At 36.0% G+C, this 19,626-nt stretch overlaps 1 protein-coding gene across 1 annotated transcript; it reads left to right on the top strand.

Moving 5' to 3' along the window:
* Positions 1–15,035: 15,035 nt before the first annotated feature.
* On the top strand, positions 15,036–15,923 carry LOC149187598 (U-box domain-containing protein 45-like). The gene has a single exon (XM_089409704.1). The coding sequence runs from the start codon at positions 15,036–15,038 to the stop codon at positions 15,921–15,923; it is 888 nt and encodes a 295-aa protein (XP_089265830.1).
* Positions 15,924–19,626: the final 3,703 nt, after the last annotated feature.

The following is a 19,626-nucleotide window of genomic DNA, read 5'->3' as shown; positions in this document are numbered from 1 at the left end:
GATCTCTGGATGCAAAAACTTGGTTCCAACATCCCCCCATACTGCTTCAGGTGAGACTTCAGTCCACGCTACGTGGGTTGATGCAAAAAGGGCCAGTAGTGTAGGGTTTTGTTTGGCACAACTACCTCTAAACCTGGGTCAGAACCCACTAAGCCAACATAAATATTGAACCATCATTTCCTCCTGAAGAAACCCTAATCTCTTTGGATGCATTAGCAGACATTTCAACACCACAAACATTGACACAAACAAACGACATCAAATAGTAGAAGTTATAGTCCTAGTTGATAGTGGCAATACTCACAATTTCATTCATAAGAGAGCCACTAAAGAAACCCATTATTTTGTACACCTAGTGCACAACTTTGAAATCATGATCATTAATGGAGGTATGGTGAAATGTGGGGGTAGATGTGAAAATGTCAAACTCCACATGGGATACTATCAACTCAAACCCTTCTATTTTCCATCAACATGGGTGATTGTTATATAGTATTGGGGGAAATGTTTACACACACTGGGACTAGTCATAATGGATTTCAGGGAACTCCATGAGTTTCACTAAAGAGGGACATGTAGGCTTCAACTAGGCTCCTTTGAAATAGTTCTCTCATTCGATGGAGAAGTTATTAAAGAAAGACAACTCTAGCGTTATCTCCCAATTTAATGCCATATAGGTCATGGATAATATGACACAAAAAATCCATCCAGATTTGCATATGGTCCTAGACAAACATCGTTAGGTCTTTGAGACACGAAAGGGTTTACCCACTTCTTAAGGAGAGAATGACCATGTAATTCTGTTAAATGTAAGAAGTTAACAACCAAATGTACATCCTTATTGACACCATTTTGCATATACTATTGAAATAAAGATGATCATTCAAGAACTATTGGAGGTAGGGGTTATATGACCTAGTATAAGCCCTTACACATCATTGGTAGTAATGGTGTTAAAGAAGGAAGGAATTTGGTGCATGTATTCTAATTTTAGGGCTCTTAATAAGTTGATAGTTAAGGAAAAATTTCCCTTCCTCGTTATTGGTGATCTCGTCGATGAACTTCATGGAGGAAGTTTTTCACTAATCTTGATATACATCTGAGATACCATTGAATTAGGAAGAAAGATGCATACATCACAAAGACAAATTTTAGAACACGAGGGTTATTATGAGTTTCTAGTGATGCCTTTCGGCCTTTTAATGTTCCATTCATTTTCTAGAGCCTCATGAACAAGATTTCCAAACCCTTCCTATGAAAATTTGTGCTAGCCTTCTTTCATGATATCTTGATCTCTAGTAAAGCATGAGAACCATCCATGGAGCATGTTCATGAGTGATTGCGACTTTGGAGAGGCAACCAATTATTTTTTAAGCACTCCAAATGTGCTTTTAGGGCTCTTGAAGTTGAATATTTGGGTCCCATTGTAATTTACGAAGGAGTATGAGTTGATCCCATGATAGTGGAGGCTATGCAAGATGCATCACATCCCAAAAACTAAAGAGATTGAGGGGATTCTTGGGACTTACAGGACACTGCAAGAAATTTGTGAAAAATCTTGGAAAAATTGCAACTACCCTAAATTCACTCCTTAAATTGTCTAGAGTGTCAAAGCCACACCTACACCCATTAGTTTAAAGGAAGTCATGTGAACTACTCCAGTATTAGCAATGCTTAACTTTAATCTGACTTTTTTTAATTAGAATGTGATGCCTAGGGAAGAGTTCTAGGGGTAGCATTGATACAAGAAGGATGCCCATTAACATTCACTAGTAAGCGATTGTGTGAACACAATTTTGGAAAATCCACATATGAGAAGGATATGATGGTTATCCTTCATGCAGTTAAGAATTGACATCCATATCTCATAGGGAGGCATTTTCATATCGAGACTAACCATCATAATCTAAATTACTTTCTCCAACAATGTTGTCTTCACTAGAGTAGCATAAATGGGTCACCAAGGTGTTGGGATATGATTATGAGATCATATATAACAAGCGTAACGAGAATGTTATGGTTGATGTCTTATCTAGGCAATTTAAAGAGGATGTGTCACCCCTTGCCTTGTCATCAAAAAATACAAGATGGATTGAGGAAGCATACAAGGAATGGATAGCAAACAATACTTTAAGGCAACTCGTGCAAAAATTGTAGACAAATCTCAAACCTCCTAAAAACTATATATGGAAACAAGATACATTACAATAGAAAGGGAACATTGTTTTGGAAAAAGTTTTAATCCTGAAATAACAAGTTTTAGAGGAGCTCCAATCATCACAAAAACATGTCACTTTGGCTTTCATCAAACCTATGAAAGAACTAAACATCCATTCTTCTAGGAAGGCATGAAAACATATATCAAATATTTTGTAGCATCCTATGATGCTTGCCAAAGAAACAAGGGAGAGACAATAAAGTTACTAGCACAATCCCAACACATTTGACCTACATTTCAATGGATTTTATTGTGTGACTTTCAAAAGAAAGAAACAAAACAATGATTATGGTGGTGCAGATTACATTTCAAAAGTTCCTTATTTCTATGCCCCAGATCATTATTTCACTCCTTCCTCAATTACCCACGCCTTCATTGATCATATCGTTAAGCTACATGGTATTCCCACTTCCATTGTTTTAGATTGAGACCCCACATTCACAAGAAAAGTTTGATAGGGGCTATTTAAACTTCAAGGCACACTGTTAAATATGAGCACTATGTGAAAATTCCTAGATCTAACAATCTTAGGAATCCTACTGCAACCAACTGAATCTACATCACCTAGATTGTAAATTACATTAAAAGCTTATTTAAGATTTCTTCTTGAAACATTGAAGTAAATTACTGAAGCAACCTACACTAAATTAAATATGATTTTGAAACATAGAAACTGAGCAACGAAAATAGAAACACATAGGACACAATTATTTTTTGACAATAGTCCCTGGCAAAACCTAATGTAGGAAAATCGGTGCAACAACTATGGGGGTTTATTATTATTAAGCAGTAGCAAATTCTGAATGCATCACTGAATACCTCATAGGTTTATTCAGTTATAGAGAGAAATATTGGCAGAATATTTGTGAGTTGTACCTCATAGAAGCACTGAGAAAAAGTCCCGTTTGTTCGGGCTACTGGATGAGGTGCCCCTGGTAGGATCTGCGCTATACCTGTGTTGTCTCTACACTATCCCTGCGTCAACCCTTTTAGGTACTATGTCACCCAACTGGGGAATCGATCAGTAGCCCAAATTCATTGCTCTCAACCTCTCGGTCTCACACCCTGGCTTCTGACTGATGAAACTGAACCTCTTCTCCGACTTTCGACTTTCTCTCTCTCCCTCTGTGCTTCTTCTACATGGCCCTTCTGGCCCTGTGTCAAGGCTTCTGGGTCACTCACTACCTCTGTCTGGTGATATATCTCTAGCTGAGAATTTCTCTCTTCGGAATCTATTATCCCTACCCCTCAACTGTAAGAGATCTCCTCAATCAATTTTACCTCCTGAGAACTTCTCATGTCAAAAAATCGATTTTCTCAATCTCTCTATGTATTTTCCAAATTACCCTCAAGCTGCTTCTTATATCTTCCTGTTGAAAAACTAACGACCTAGATTAAATCATAATCAAAAGCTCAGATCGTTTTGGCTTGATCTGTTTCTTTTTCTAAAAGTTTCACCCCTGATTAGATTAATACCCATTAATATTTTAATTTTCCTAAGTTTAGACTTAGGAACCCCATTAAAAATATTAATTATTTTAATAAAATCACTTCTGGGTGGAATTTCTAAAAACGCTTTCTAGGTTCTTTGGAATACATGTGCCTAAGCCTCCTTGCAAAATTTGAGGCTTATAGCACATCCGATGCTACCCCAAATCAACACTCCCTCTTATCGAGGAATATGCTCTAGCAATACACTGCTATTGCATACTACTCTGAACTTGAAGCATCGTCCTTTGCACTGATGATGTCTGATATGATGTCCACCAACTACTATGCTTCTACTACTACTGTATTGTTGCATTTGACACTACCACTGTCAATGCTACATTTGTACTATATCTCCCTCTCAAAATTTTCATCTGTTATGTTACTAGCACTGTCGTTGTTAGTACTGTCGATGCTAACACTGCATCCGTACTGCAACTCAGTTGATGAGAAAAGCAACTAAAAAAACCAAGATGGGATACACCTCGGTGCTGAAAGCTTGACTGTTGCTAGTCCCACGCTCTCCTCTGAAGCCACTGCGTTGCTGAAGCTCTGCACTTTGACTCCTTGCACTGATGCCTCTCTACTTTGCACTGCTCATGTTCTGGCGCTACTAACCACTTGATCTATTGAATCAACACTCCATGGGACCAACTGAAAACTCCTCCATCCCGCTACAACTGATCAATGGCTCCCGTAGCAAGGTGATGATCCAATAGGTGGGCTCCCATAGCAAGATGATGATCCAAGAGGTTGGCTCCCATAGCAAGGTGATGATCTAAGAGGTGGGATCCTCAAGGATCCTACCCATCTGTAGCTCTATCTAACTACAATTCTATATCAGCCTACCTCCCTTCTAGAGGTATCTTGGATGTCATGGCAAACTCCTCCTCTTTTTCGATCTTTGTGGCTGCAACCTTAGGATCATGCTTCTCATCCTTGTCCTTTTTCTTCAAAGGACACTAGGATCCATAGTGGCCCATCTCGCCACATCTGAAGCACTTCACCTTGGAGATGTCCTTCTTTCGCTTATGTTGCCCCTACTGTCCCTTCGATGCAAGGGTTGCGTTATCCTCCTCCTCTAATTTGGGCTTCGACCCACTTCTGCTACTGCTCCCATCAAGTTTGATCTTACGCATGTCTCTCCTCATCTCTTCTTGTTTTAGAGCTGCCCACATCTTGTCCCAATTTGGCAATGTTGCTCTGTCCAGGATACTCTGGACAAAGACTTGCCAATCATTCGAGATAGAATTTAGAGCCAGTCTCACTAACTTCGAATCTTGAGGTGTACGTCTCACAGCTGACAGCTCATCATGGGTCTCCAACAATTTCGTGAGGAACAGATCCACACATTCTCCCTTCTACATCTGAGCAGATCTCAACTTATGTTCTAAGTACATCTTCCGCTGCTCGGAAGATCCCTAATACAAAGTGGCCAAGGAATTCCACATCTCCTTAGTAGTTCCTTTGCTAGCAACGTGGCACACCACGTGATCCTTGACTCCATCCAGGATCATCCTCTTGGCCTTTAACATCTCAGCCTTGTACTTCTTTAGTGGATCTGCATCTGCAGGTTCAGTTACGAAATTATCAACATACGTCTTGAGGCCATGCTCATCTAAAAGGAAAGAAATTATAGCCTTCCAAATGGTATAGTTGGAAGGCTCGTCCAACCTGTCCTAATCCCTCACGCCACTGGTTTCCATATCCTTCGAAAAATGTCGAACAACTCCCTCTTTCTCCCTACAGCGTAGCTCCTAAGCTTCCTTACGCACTCCCTTATGGAGCTAGTAAGCTGCTGCTCCTCTGCTGCTCAGCAAATCAGAAATACTGATTTCCTCAGCAAGAAATCACTAAGGAAGTATTCCCTCGTTATGCGATCTGCTTCTTCCTTCTGATGACTTTTCTGCCCAACACTTAGCTTGTAGAAAACTACGTCCCTCTAGCTTTGCGTGGATCTGTGTAGGTCCTTTTGCCTTGGAAAGTTTTCAATCTGTTAGTCTTACCTCTCTGTCGTCTCACTCAGAGAGAAACGCCCACGAAAATATAACCCTCCTGGCTAGAATTGCGCAATCCCTCAGGAGATTCGAACTGCTGCTTGTTGCAGCAAGTTGGCCCTTGCTTTAGTGAAAGATCTGCTTTTCCCCTGTTTCACATCAACAGCTCCAATACCATGTGAAAATTCCTAGATCTAACAATCTCAGGAATCCTATTGCAACCAACTGAATCTACTTTACCTAGATTGTAAATTACATTACAAGCTTATTTCAGATTTCTTCTTGAAACATTGAAGTAAATTACTGAAGTAGCCTACACCAAATTAAATATGATTATGAAACATAGAAACTGAGCAAGGAAAATAGAAACACATAGGACACAGTTATTTTTGGACAATAGTCCCCAGAAAAACCCAATGCGGGAAAACCGGTGCAACAACTTTGAGGGTTTATTATTATTAAGCAGTAGCAAATTCTGAATACATCATTGAATACCTCACAGGGTTATTCAGTTACAGAGAGAAATACTAGCAGAAGCTTTGTGAGTTTTACCTCACACAATCACTGAGAAAAAGTCCCAGTTGTTCCGGTTGCTAGATGAGGTGCCTTTGGTAGGCTCTGCACTGCCTCTACACTGTCCCAATGTCAACCCTTTCAAGCACCGCGTCACCCAACTAGGGAATCGATTAGTAGCCTAGAGTCACTGCTCTTAGCCTCCCAACCTCACACCCCGGCTTCCAGCTAATGAAAGTGACTGTCTACTCCGACTTTCAACTTTATCTCTCTCCCTCTGTGTTGCTTCTGCGTGGTCCTTTTGGCCTTGCATTAGCCTCTGCATCAAGGCTTCTGGATTACTCACTGCCTCTCTCTGCTGATGTATCTCCGACTGAGAATCTCTCTCTCCAGAAGCTTCTATCCCTGCCCCTCAATTGTAAGAGATATCCTCAATCAATTTTTCCTCCTAAGAACATCTCACTTCAAAAAATCAATTTTCTCTATCTCTCTGTGTATTTTCCAAATGACCCTCAAGCCCCTTCTTATATCTTCTTGTTGGAAAACCAATAGCCTATATTAAATCATAATCAAAGGCTTAGATCATTTTGGCTTGATCTGTGTCTTTTTCTAGAAGTTTCACCCATTCTTGGATTAATACCCATTAATATTTTGTTTTTCCTAAGTTCATACTTAGGAACTCTATTAAAAATATTAATTATTTTAATAAAATCACTTCTAGGTGGAATTTCCCAAAACACTTTCTGGGTTCTTTGTAATACATGTGCCCTTAGATCACATCCGATGCTACCCCAAATCAACACACTACATATCATCCTCAAATAGATGGTAAAACAAAGTGGCCAACAAATGTGTGGAAACCTATTTGATATAATTTTCTTTTGAAAATCCACACTAGTCGGCACAATGGATTCCACTTGTTGAATGATGGTACAATACCACTTATCATGGAACTAACAAAATGACACCATTTGAGGTGATTTATGGCTAGAAACCCCTATCCATGGCATCTTATGTACCAAACAAATCCAAGGTTCATGCAATAGATAGAACGCTTCACACTAGAGAAGGGATTATCTGTATCCTCAAGAGCAAATTGGTTATGACACAAAATCAAATGAAAAAACAAGTTGATTAGGATAGTTATAAATGCTCTTTTGTTGAAAAGGATAAATTGTTCCTTCGACTGTGGCCTAATAAATAGACATCATCAAAGATAAAATTCCCTAGAAGCTAGCTTCTAAGTTCTATGGGTCCTATCAAAGCATATAACACATTGCTTAGGTTTCCTACAAATTGGCTCTACCATCAATCATTGCAAGATTTATTCAGTCTTTCATGTGTCTTGTTTGAAGACAATTATGGGATCAAATTGTAAAGTGCATGCCAACCTACTAGAACTTGATGAATAAGCTTCCATTTGGCTCCAACCAAAAGAAATATTGGATACCAGAAAGCACCATTTACGCCAACACATTATCAAGGAAGGATTGATTCCATGGAAATATATGCAGCTAGAATATGCCACATGGGAACTGACAATGAATCTCCAACAATTTCCTCACCTTAAGCTTTGAGGACAATGTTGATTTCTAATGGGGAGGGCATGTTAGGATCATACCCTAACCTATTTACTTAGATACATTATTAATGCATGTGGCCCATTAAATAGCTAGTTAATATTTTCTCGTTGTAAAAACGAACCTCATTGTTAATAAAACCCAAATTAGTTTATAGGATTTCATTATAAATGGGCCCAAAGGTAGTTAATAATCTCTATGGATAGATATATGAATAGAAGGTTATGTAATGTTTTGTCAAGAATTGTAGTTATATTTAGAGCATTGGTTTGGAGGTTTCCCCCATTAAAGAGGCTATTGGACATATCTATCTATTTTTTTAATATCAAAGAGATATTTGCTAAGGTTTATCTCTCATTTTTCTTTGATCTTGGGCTTTGTACTATATTTCATGTGAATTACACTATAGGTTACCACATGTTATAAGTCTTCCACCATCTTTACAAAGACGTTCTTTGGGGAATCTTTTAATTCTTTGTCAATTGACTCACACCCATACCCCTACCACTTTATTTCCATAAGATAAATCCATAATCAATATATTCATAACTAGTCTTGACTTACAAATATGCAATTCCTCTTAATTTGGAGAAAAAAGAGAAATTAAGAATTTCATGTAACATAATTAAACTTACCTCTAGTTGTAGCATATGTTTAACTCCATTAACATTCAAGTGCTTCTCATTATCAATGATTTGATCCTCATGAATAACATAAAATATATGATAAGTGGTTACTGATCGCTTGTATTTTTTGTCATCAATGTTTGTGATACTTGTTCCCTCCTCTAATTTTCCCCACCGTTTCCCTTGCAATTGCCATCATAAACTCTAGGTTCTTATCCACATGAAGCTACATACATACATACATATATATATGTGTGTGTGTGTGTCCTTGATAGAATTTTTTCCGACAAATTCCATTAAAATATTAACTCTTCCACTTAAGAAAAAAATATGGTCTTGGGTATCATGTAATTATCAAGGAAAAGAGGGGAGACAATGATAGAGGGAGAGGAGACAAGATATAAGGAAAAAGAGGGTAAGAAGATGGAAGAGAAGATCTGAGGAAAATGAATATGGAGGGGGAAGAAGAGGGAAGGAAGTTAGGAGATTCAAGAAGAAGAGGATTTGAAGAAGAGGTGGAAAAAATGAGCAAGAGAATGAAGGGGTGTAGGAGGAGAGAAAGTATAAGAGGAAGAAGGATTCTTTATGGGAAATGAGGAAAAGTAAGGATGATTTTGGGTAAAAAGCAAGAGTAATTGAAAAAAAAGAAAACAAAGGAGGGAAATAATACGAGAAAGAGGTGAAGAATAATAATAAGAAGAGGAAGGAGGGGAAAAATAAGAAGTAGATAAGGAAGGAGGATTTAAAAAAAAAACAGGAGAAGGAGAAGAAGGCAGAAGGAGGTGGCACATTATTAATGAAAAAAGGCTCATACCATGAATATAATATGGAGCAATTTGATATATGTGTTTTTAAGAGAAAAATCATGGTAGAGGAAGGGAGATTTGGGGAAAAAGAGGAAGAGGGAGGAGCTTTGGGGAAAAATGGAAAGAGGGAAATAGAGGAGGAGAAAGAAGGAAGAGAAGAAAAGGATGAGGCAACAAGAGAGGTAAAATGAGGAGGAGGAGGGGAAGAATAAAGGGAATAAGGAAGAGAGAGGGCATAATTTGTAAGAGGATGGAGGATTTGAAAGAAAGCGGAAGATGAAGGAGGATTTATGGAAAAAATGGAAGACAAAAGAGGAGGAAGAGGAAGAAAAATGGAGTATGAGGAGGAAGAGATCAACCCAATCCCCAAACTCCTACATGTTTATCTTATTTATTTTTTAATATGTTCTAATTCTTTATTAGTAAAATGTTACCTAGGGAAAAATTTCCCCAAGTTTCACAAAACCTACCTTGAAAATCAATACCTTACCCTTGAAACGCATAGATCTATAATTACTTTCCTAAAACATAAAACCCTACTCTAAAGTAACATTCATTGTGAATCCCAAACCCTAGAAACAAACAAATCATAATAATCATAATAAACTATACAAATTGAAAGAAAACACTGTGGAAAACTAAGAGTAGTGGGAGAATCTTACCTTTGATCCAATGGTGGGACCGAAAAAATCTCTACTAGATCCAAATGATCTCCACAATATTTTAGCAACAAGTCTTCACAAGCTCTAGATTATAAAATTATGAAATGAAATGAAAAAAATGACTTGAAAGTCACCTAAAGCCAAAATCTAGAGACCGAAAGATGTTAAACTTAATTGTGTGTTGACTTGTTTCTTGCACATTTTGCATCACATTTGCATTGTTTGGTGATGTAAAAATGATGCAAAATAAGGCAAAACAAACATAATGCATTCTAGAGAAAATATTTGTTAGACAACCTTAACAAGGCTTTATGATACACATTACGACATTAAAGCAATGTATTGTAGTACTAATGTGATTGTGCAAGATATAAATTACATTAAGAACAAAGATATCGTGGGAGAAAATATTACAGTATAAGAAATCATGATTGAATACATAAAAGTCTTGGACCTATGCACACGATTAGATTTCATGGTAACATATGTTTTCTTAATTTACTACTAATTATTCAAAACATATCAATAATTTCTATGTGAAACAACAATCATCATTAAGGATGATGGCTTATCCATGTGACTAAATCACAAAATGTTTGGTTGATTTATTATTGATTTGATTGTGTTCTGCTTAAATGTAGGAGTTGGACTAATTAAATATAAAACTCTTTTTAGATTGACTATGATATTTTAATTCATGTTGCTAAACTAATCAAGCTGTGTTAAATTCCCAAGTTTGAGCTTTGGAAGCTTGATGGTTAAATTTAATAGACCTTCAAATTGTTTGACAATCATGTTGATAAAATTATTTGATGAAAGTTTTGAATTACAATTTGGTTTGAAGGAAGGATTTCAAAATTTTCTAAGGCCTAATAGGAATATCATCTAGCAAATAAAAATTACAAATTTCCATTGTTCCTATGAAGCAAAAATTCAGATTATGGAGAGGATTCAATTGAATAAGAAACAATTGCTCTTCATTGACAAGCAACTAGATGATGAATTTTTTGCTATGTCAATATGAGATCGGCAATGATTCAATCATGAACTTGGTGCTACATCTTTTTGGAGGAGTCTTGAGCAAGGGCATACATACTCTTTTTTGCCAGCCCTCTTTCATTCAAGGACATGGTTAAAAAAAGTCTTCTTCTTAGGATCATTAGAATCTTGGACCAAGCACTTTCATTATGGAGATATCTGAAGACATATCAATCCTAAATATGTAGATATGTTAGATGTTCCCCATCTCATCACTAGTTGTCAAGATCATGACTTAATGTGTCGATTTAATTGTCCATGGCTTTTAATAATAAGTCTCTGTGAATAAATTAAAACTACTTGGACCACAATAGATTTAATAACTTACTTCTCCAAAGGTTTCTTTATTGGCTTCCTTACTAACCTTGAGAATCACATAAATAAAATAGAAGAGGGCCCATGGTTTTGGGCTATAGTTGGCTTCTTCAACATGAAACCATGGTTCCCATACTTAGAATGGGGAACTATTATGGCTATCACAATACTTTAATATGGGCGAGATTGCCACATCTCCCACCCCTACTTCCACAAGAGGATTGTATTAGTTCAATCAAGCATTGGAAATGAATTGGACAAGTACAATAAGTTGACTATATGCTAGGTTCAAAAGGTACGTATTACTTGTGCCTAAATCCATGTCAAGCTTGACCTAAATCTTAGCCTTCTGAATAAGATAGTTCTAGAGGGATAATTTATGATGGATCCATAAAAAAGAATATGAAAAGACAACTCTTTATTATAGGACCTACCAACGATCATAATAATTGTAGGATTCATATTTAACATCCATAAAAACATCAAGATGATTAATTAAGGCCAACAATATTGACTTATGCACAAGCCTTTCTTGGAGGGTTGTGATGTGGACATGGCCTTAGAGCTTACCCTTCTATGCATATTAGCACATGAGAAACCATCTCATGGGATGAATAAGTACCATGAATTGGGTAATTCAAATTTAGAAAATGAAATAATGTCTCCATCCGATTTAAACACAACAAAAAATGATGAACCACCTACTACTCAATTAATTATATAAACCTTTGGATTTACTAGAAATATATATTTCTTTAAAAAAAAGAGAAAAAATAAGTCTAATATATCTATAGGTCCACAACTAATTGCTTTAAATACACCATATATATCTTAAAAACTTTATAAATATATATCTAAATCAACCATTAACTCAAGTGAATTCAATTATTTATTTATAATTTTAATTTATTTTAATATTCAATTATTTATTTATAATTTTAATTTAAAAGATTGAATTACTCAAATAAATAGGTTAAAAATAACCACCAATCCTTCCTTTTATTGATAAAAGAGGACCTATGCAAACCATAGTGTTCAAATCTGCAATATCTTTTTTATGATATAACATGAGAACTATATCTCTTTTTCTTTTTTATAAAAATTTGGTTGACAAACATTTACGTGCGCATTGAAAACAAAATCATTGTGGAAGTATGTGAGAACCCTAATCTATCTCCTTGGATCCTACATTGGATCAAATTCTTATTCCATAAAGATGATTATACCCCCATACACTCACATTTCCTCTACGCCTGGTCCGATTGAAATAAAATTTTGAAGTTATTAGGCACTCCGTCCCAGAAACCCTAACGACGGGGCAAAATTTCAGTATCATATTCACTAGAGGGCTTTTTTTTTTTTTAATAAGTAAAGGTGTGTTTAAAGCCCATCATTAGTCATTTACCAGGACGGTTGTAAATAAAGTCGAATCGGGCTTTGTTGGTATTTGTAAATTAAATTAATAATGGTAGATAGTTTATGAAGTGGTTTTTGTTGGTATTTGTAAATTATATTAATAATGGTAGATAGTTTATGAAGGGTATATTAGCTATGAAAATCAATTTTAAAGATTATAAAAAAAAATATTTATGTTGGTAAGATAATATTTTTTATTTTTATTTTTATTACTTTTTATTTTTTAAATATATATATTATTATTTTATTTTAGAATGTGACGTTTTAAAAGACAATGGGAAAATTATGCATATCAGATATGCTAGTAGCTAGCTTTTGGGATAATCTATTTAGTCAGGGGTTTGTCCACAAGCTGAGAGCATTTATTGTAAAGCTTCACAGAAAAAAAGTTGAATACATCAAGAAGGAAAAGGCAATCTGTCCCATAGGCTATCTTTAGCTTCATAGAAACATTAAAATAATTTCTTTAGTTCTTCTTCCCTGTAGATTTTTCTAACTTGTTCTTATATATACTAAACTATTCATTTTTCATATAAAAATAATTAATCACAAACTTCTAAAATTATCCAAAGTAATGATCATGTTAACGCAATCAACATTTTAATTTTATCCAAAGTAATGATCACGGTAGCGCAATGAACATTTTAATTGATGAATGAGTAATTATAAAGCCAGTGAGGAAGATATATTTAAATCTTCTGCATTTCTTAATCAATGGTCGAGTACTTTATCAATTAGTCATGGTCAACTGGCCTGTCTTTTATCTTGTGAAAGTGGAGCCATTGTTTCAAGTTGGTGGTGAAAATCCAGCTTCACTTGTCCCTTACAGAATCAATAACAGAATGTAAGGGATATTAATGGGCTAGTTGCATCCAAAGTGAAAATGCAATTTAGTGGCGATTGAGTAATCGCATGTGATCATGAGAACGTGGTGGAGTAAAGGCAGTTGTTTGATGATGATAAAATAATAAACATTAAATATCAAAAGATGGGAAAGGAAGAAAAATAAGATTAAAAACCTGACAGGTTGATTGTCAAAGAGGAGGAAAAGCGAAATGGAAATATCCAGATTGGTTGATACAGAGAGGCATATCTGTTTCAAATAATAATACTATTATTCCTCTGGCTACTACTCTCATGGCACTCTACATGGTAGAGATATAATCATATATTTTATTCTCAATGCAAGCGTGCAAGTACTTTATTATCATACTTCTGGTTGGAGGAGGGAAAACAAATCAGCGCTCAAGGATCCTTAAAAGTAGGCACGGCACCTGAATATGGCCCATGACCCAATATATACGTCATCGTTTCATTTCAACTCTGGAATTCTGTGTCAATGAGTTCCTTACTCGTTCCCACACGCCTCTCATAGATTTCTGTGAGTTTTCGTCGTGTATCTGTTTCCTGATCTCTGGCCAATTTCTGCCTTAGTCTATCTGTTTTTGAGGTATTTTGGGTTTATTTTTGGGTTTGATTTGGCCAGAAATTGGTAGAGATTTGTTGATATTACAAATTGAATAGTAAATTATCGACAATCCTAGTGTTTTAAGAGATTTTCAAGGTACTAACTTTATACATGAAGAGAAAAAAATCTATTAGTTAAACAAGCCATAATTTTTTTTGCCTCGAGAGGTTATGTTGTTTGAGTAGTTGATTGCATGAGCTGGGCAGATCGGTCATTGTAAGATCTGAATTGTGGAGTCTAGCTGATTAGTTGGACTGTATATACATTTCTTTCCTAACTCTGAGAAGGAGATTTACAGTAGGCATTCTCGAATAGAGAGTCATTGCTGGTTCTAATGGCTTTTGGGGGACTGACCTACTCAAAGCTGAAATTCTTTGATTGCCTTCTTATTCTGATCAGAAGAATCAAGAAGAACATTCACTGCAAAAACGGGACTCCCGTGACACAGCATGAAGTTTTTGAAAATGATCTTCCAATGAAGCCCAGTAAAAAGCAGAGACGTGTACTAGAGGAGATCATGCCATCGAAATCAATGGATTCTTTTGAAAATGAGAAGTGTGAGATTGAACCAGAGGTCATCGATGATGCAGCGGAGAGTAGAAGAAGAGGATTGGAGGTTCAGCAGGCTGTAAAACATATTCATTTCGGTTCGGTTGATAGTAAATACAAGGCGGCTTCCTTAATAGAAATAACAGCTAAAAACAATACTGAGATGAAAAAATTCCTGGCAACTCTACGTGTAGTTCCTCCCTTGGTAACTATGTTGGATTCTGCCATTGACAAACATCGAAGTGCTGCGCTACAGGCTCTTATACAGCTCTGCAATAGAAGCTACAAGTATGTCAGTCAGTTTAGCACATACAGTCTATTTATTGAATACATTTGAAAAATAACTTTTCTTGCTTGTGATGGACAGGAATAAAGTTCTGTTTGTGGAAGCAGGAGGCGTAGAGAAGCTGGGGAGGCTCTTTCATAATTCTGATATAAAAATGCATGAGATGATTGCCATTGCTCTGCTTGCTATTTCGGCTCTTAATATAAATAAATCAATAATTGGGTCTTCTGCTGCACTTCCTGTATTAATCTGCATGTTAGAAAAAGGCAACAAGCAAGGAAGGGTGGCTTCTCTGGCAGCTCTTTATAATCTGTCCACATGTCTTGAGAATGTTGATTGCATAGTGAGGGAAGGAGGAATTCAGCCATTGTTGAATATGCTGCAATCATCAGAAACAGTGGAGAGATCTCTTGCAATTTTGGCCAACCTGGTGCTGGTAGAAACCGGTAGGTCCAGCATGGGTAGTGCCCCAGCAATGCCCAAATGCTTGATCGAAGTGTTGGGATTCGACAGCACTACTTTTAAATGCCAGGAGAAGGCTGCATACATATTGATGGTGTTGGCACACCGGAGCAAGAATCAGAGACAAGCTATGATGCAGGCAGGAATCGTTCCTGTGCTATTGGAGGTGGCCTTGTTAGGCACTCCTCTTGCACAGAAGAGATCAGTAAGAATATTGCAATATCTCAGGCAACCTGTCAGTATGGCTCTCTCAAGCCCATTCAATACTGGTAGAATATGGAATAAATACAGCGGAGTTGCCTTTCCAGACAATGATATCAATATTACTCAAGAGATGAAGGAACACAGGAGGGCTGTTAAAACCATGGTTCAACAGAGCTTGGATCTGAATATGGAGAGAATTATAAAGAGGGCTAACATGCCATGCATATCAGGAGAGTCTTCCAAGAGATTCAAGTCTCTGGTAAACAGTTCCAGTTCAAAAAGCATTCCCTACTAGTCTCTTGGCAATACTTATGTACATCAAAAGTCTCAAAATTTTTGATTCAAGGCTTGTTGTAGCTGGACCTGATCTATTCTGCAGAATTTTGTTGATCGAGTTCAGATTTTAGTTGTCCGAAGTTTAGATCAACAAAAGTCCAATCTGTTATTTTTTTGCAATAATGGTTGGTCCTAGTAAGTGATTGTATTATGTCTAAAGCCTAACGCTCCATAAATTTTACTTATCTTCCTTTCTGCAATGTGTTGCAGGGTTTTTCAATAGATGGTTAACGTAATTTATTTTACCAGAAAATAATTTATACATTTACAAAAAGTTTCCTTCCATCTGATATTATCCTTATACGTAGCTGCTTGATGGTTGTTATGACTGATTCCGTGATTCAAGATCAGAGGCCCCGTGGTCATTTAATTTAATATCCATGATTGGTCCTGAAAATATAAATTTCTCCAGATGTATCCCTGAAAACAGTACAGTACATTCCTATCTGCAGAAAACCATATGAAATTATTGAAGTTTCAATGTGTTTGCATTCTTCTCCCCATGGATGACTCTGTGCTGCCCAGAAAAGAAAATCATCTCACAATTCCTGTAAGGGCGTAGTGTAACGCCGAACAACAATTACCATCCAGCGAAGGATAACTAGCATGGAAAATTGTATCTTGATGCATTGTTTTACCTGCAACTGGCGGTAACAAGAAAGGTTAAGACTCAGGAACATGTAAACTCTTTTGTTTTAATAATGAAAGATGTTGCGTTTTTCTACGGGAAAAATAACCTCGCATGGAAAATTATATTATTCACCATGCAAGAACAGATGAAGTAGATTTACTTACTAAACTGGGCGTATGACATATAATACAATATCACGTCGGTTGGCGTAGGAGGGCTAACTTCCATAGCCACTAGTTTGAAATTGGATTTTCCCATTTGTTTTTACGAAGGGAATCAATTAAGAATTTTTTAATTATTTGTAAATATATAATCTTTATAAAATATTTAAAATTTAAATGATTTTATATATATTTTCGTAAATTTTTGATAATATATATATATATATTTTGTATATAATTTTTTCAAATTATTTTTTGGAAATTGGAAATAAGAAAATTATTTTAAAAATATATTAACAATTACTGTACTTATCAGATTTAGTTTTTAATATATATATATATATATAATTTAAATTAAAATATTTTTTTGGTGGGTATATCATTCTTTTATCAAATAGATCTTCAGTTTGGTATAATCTTGGTGATAGCATCTTACTAATGTGTATATAGTTATTCCATATAATATTTTTTGAGGTTTGCACAATTCTCGAGATAACATCTAGATAGATGGTTCTTCCATCCAATAGACAAACTAACTCCAGCATCAACTCAACCTAGTTAGAAAAAAATAATAAAATATAAATTTATTGAATTGAGGCTTCTGTGATGAATAAACTACACTTGTTGGTTTGAAATGCATCGACAAATGAATTCTGATGTGATTATAGCCGAAAACCTGTCTCAAAAATATAAATTTAATTGATAATAATCTTTGAGAACGAGTAACGTTCCATCAATAGTATCTTTAAACACCACCATTTTCTCTAAATATTTGTGATGCTAACATAATTATCTTTCTCTTTAATCAATGGTGACACAATTGACAAACCCTTGTGTATTCAAGTGATCAAAAATTCAATACCCAAACATATTTTAATAACCTAACCCAAAAAAACACAGCAAAAATACTAGAAATCTACGATTAATAGATATTCTTTGTGGCATTAAATATTTAGATGAAAGATGTAAAAATTCTATACCGCATTAACACTGATGATAAATCAGTTAAGAAACAAAACATTAAAAAACAAAGGCCGAGTATGAACATCGATAATCGCTGAATTCAAATGAACAAACTGAAGCTGAAACATGTACAAAAGAAAATGGTGTATCTTTCATGAAACATGTACAAAAGAAAAAGGTCTATCTTTCATGGAAAGTTCAGCAAAGACTGAACAGATGATATCTAACGACTATAATGTCAAATTGTTACAGGTTCAAAATATTTAAATATATAAGATTATTTTTATTATTATGAAAAGAGAGTTTATAATTTAAAATTAAAATAAATATATTAATTTTAATTTATTATATATAATAATAATTTTTAAAATATCACGTACACAGCTGGTTGGTTTGGTTTTGGTTTGTCTTATTTTATTTATTTTGAGTATTTAATTTAATTTGATTCAAGGAATTAAGTTACTAATGGTATTTGTGTTAGATTTGGTATTGTAATTATTATTTTTTAGTTAATATATGTTTTATTTGTATTTTATACAAATAAGATAAAACATGAATATAAAGTGTTAGTGGCATGAATTGAAATTAATGATGATTTTTTATTACTAATAAGAATAGTTATAGTCTGGGTTATATTGCTACTGGGTTATATTGCTACTGAGGAAAATTAAGGAAGTTGTTTGCAACTTGAACGCAGATCAAAGTTAACATTAGGTTTTTGCATTAGGGTTCCATGACGAGATGCGCAGGGGGAGCACAGCTCTCTCCTACAGTCAAGTAGTCACAAAAGGAGGCAAGGAAGCAGGAGGGAAGCATTTCAAGAAACCGTCGGGAAAGATTTCAGAAGCAAGAGGCAAGGAGACAGTTGGAAGAAATGAATCCTAGGATCAAGAAGGGAATCAACAGGAAACAAGTAAAGAAAAGGAGAAGGGAGGTGGCAGCGGAAAAACAACTTCCACAAGAACTACGGGAGTTTGCAAACCCAAATCAAGCATCATTCCCTGGGTCATTTTGAGTGATCCTGCGATTCAAGCGCACAGGGACCATATGAAAGAACATGCAATCATCTGCAAGTTCATGGGGTTATGGCCAACGGAGAGGGCTTTATACATCTGGATTAGGAGCCATTGGAAGCCAAAGGGAGAAATACATTTACATCTGGGTTCTAAGGGCTTCTTCACGGTGGTGTTTGCGAGCCTAGAGGACAAAGATCAAGTGTTTGAAGGGGGATCTTACTTCTACGTTGCGGTAGGACTCTACATGCGGCCATGGACGATGAATTTTATTCCAGAATGTGAAACATTCACATCCGTACCGCTTTAGATCAGACTATACTTATTACCTCTAGACTACTGGCAACCAGAGTCCTTGAAAACCATAGGCAACAAGTTGGGGCACTTTCTAAAAATTTCAGAGGCAACTCTCAAAGGTAAATATACTTCCTTCGCCCGAATATGTGTGGAAATGGATCTATCTGGAGCCCTTCCGGAAGCCATAATCTTAGAGGTATATGATGAAGAATGGGTGCAAACGGTGGACTATGAGCACATACCATTCAGATGCCGCAAATGTCATGAACATGGCCATCTATTCAGAGACTGCCCTACAAACAACTTGGAAAGCAATGGGAAAACCTTTGTGGACAACGATCATGAGGGTTTTACCAAAGTTGGGGGCAAAAGGAAAGGGGGTAAACGATCACACAAGAAAAAAAAGTGAAGACAAACAAACAAGAAACCACAGTTTCAAGATCCTAGAGGAAGTGGAGGAGAGCATGGAGACAGTCCAGGTCAAGGAGAACGTCCTTAAGGAGCAGGATATGGAAGCTAAAATGGAGGATATCCTAGTGAACAACCAGCAGACGGAGGAGCTACAAAGCTGCATGGAGATCAGCAAGGACCATGAGA

This window comes from Pinus tabuliformis, chromosome 3_1, assembly GCF_031772625.1.
Source record: "Pinus tabuliformis cultivar Carrire ecotype Pingquan chromosome 3_1, CPIR1, whole genome shotgun sequence".
In the NCBI taxonomy this organism is placed as follows: Eukaryota; Viridiplantae; Streptophyta; class Pinopsida; order Pinales; family Pinaceae; genus Pinus; species Pinus tabuliformis.
This window is presented reverse-complemented; position numbering and strand designations above follow the sequence as displayed.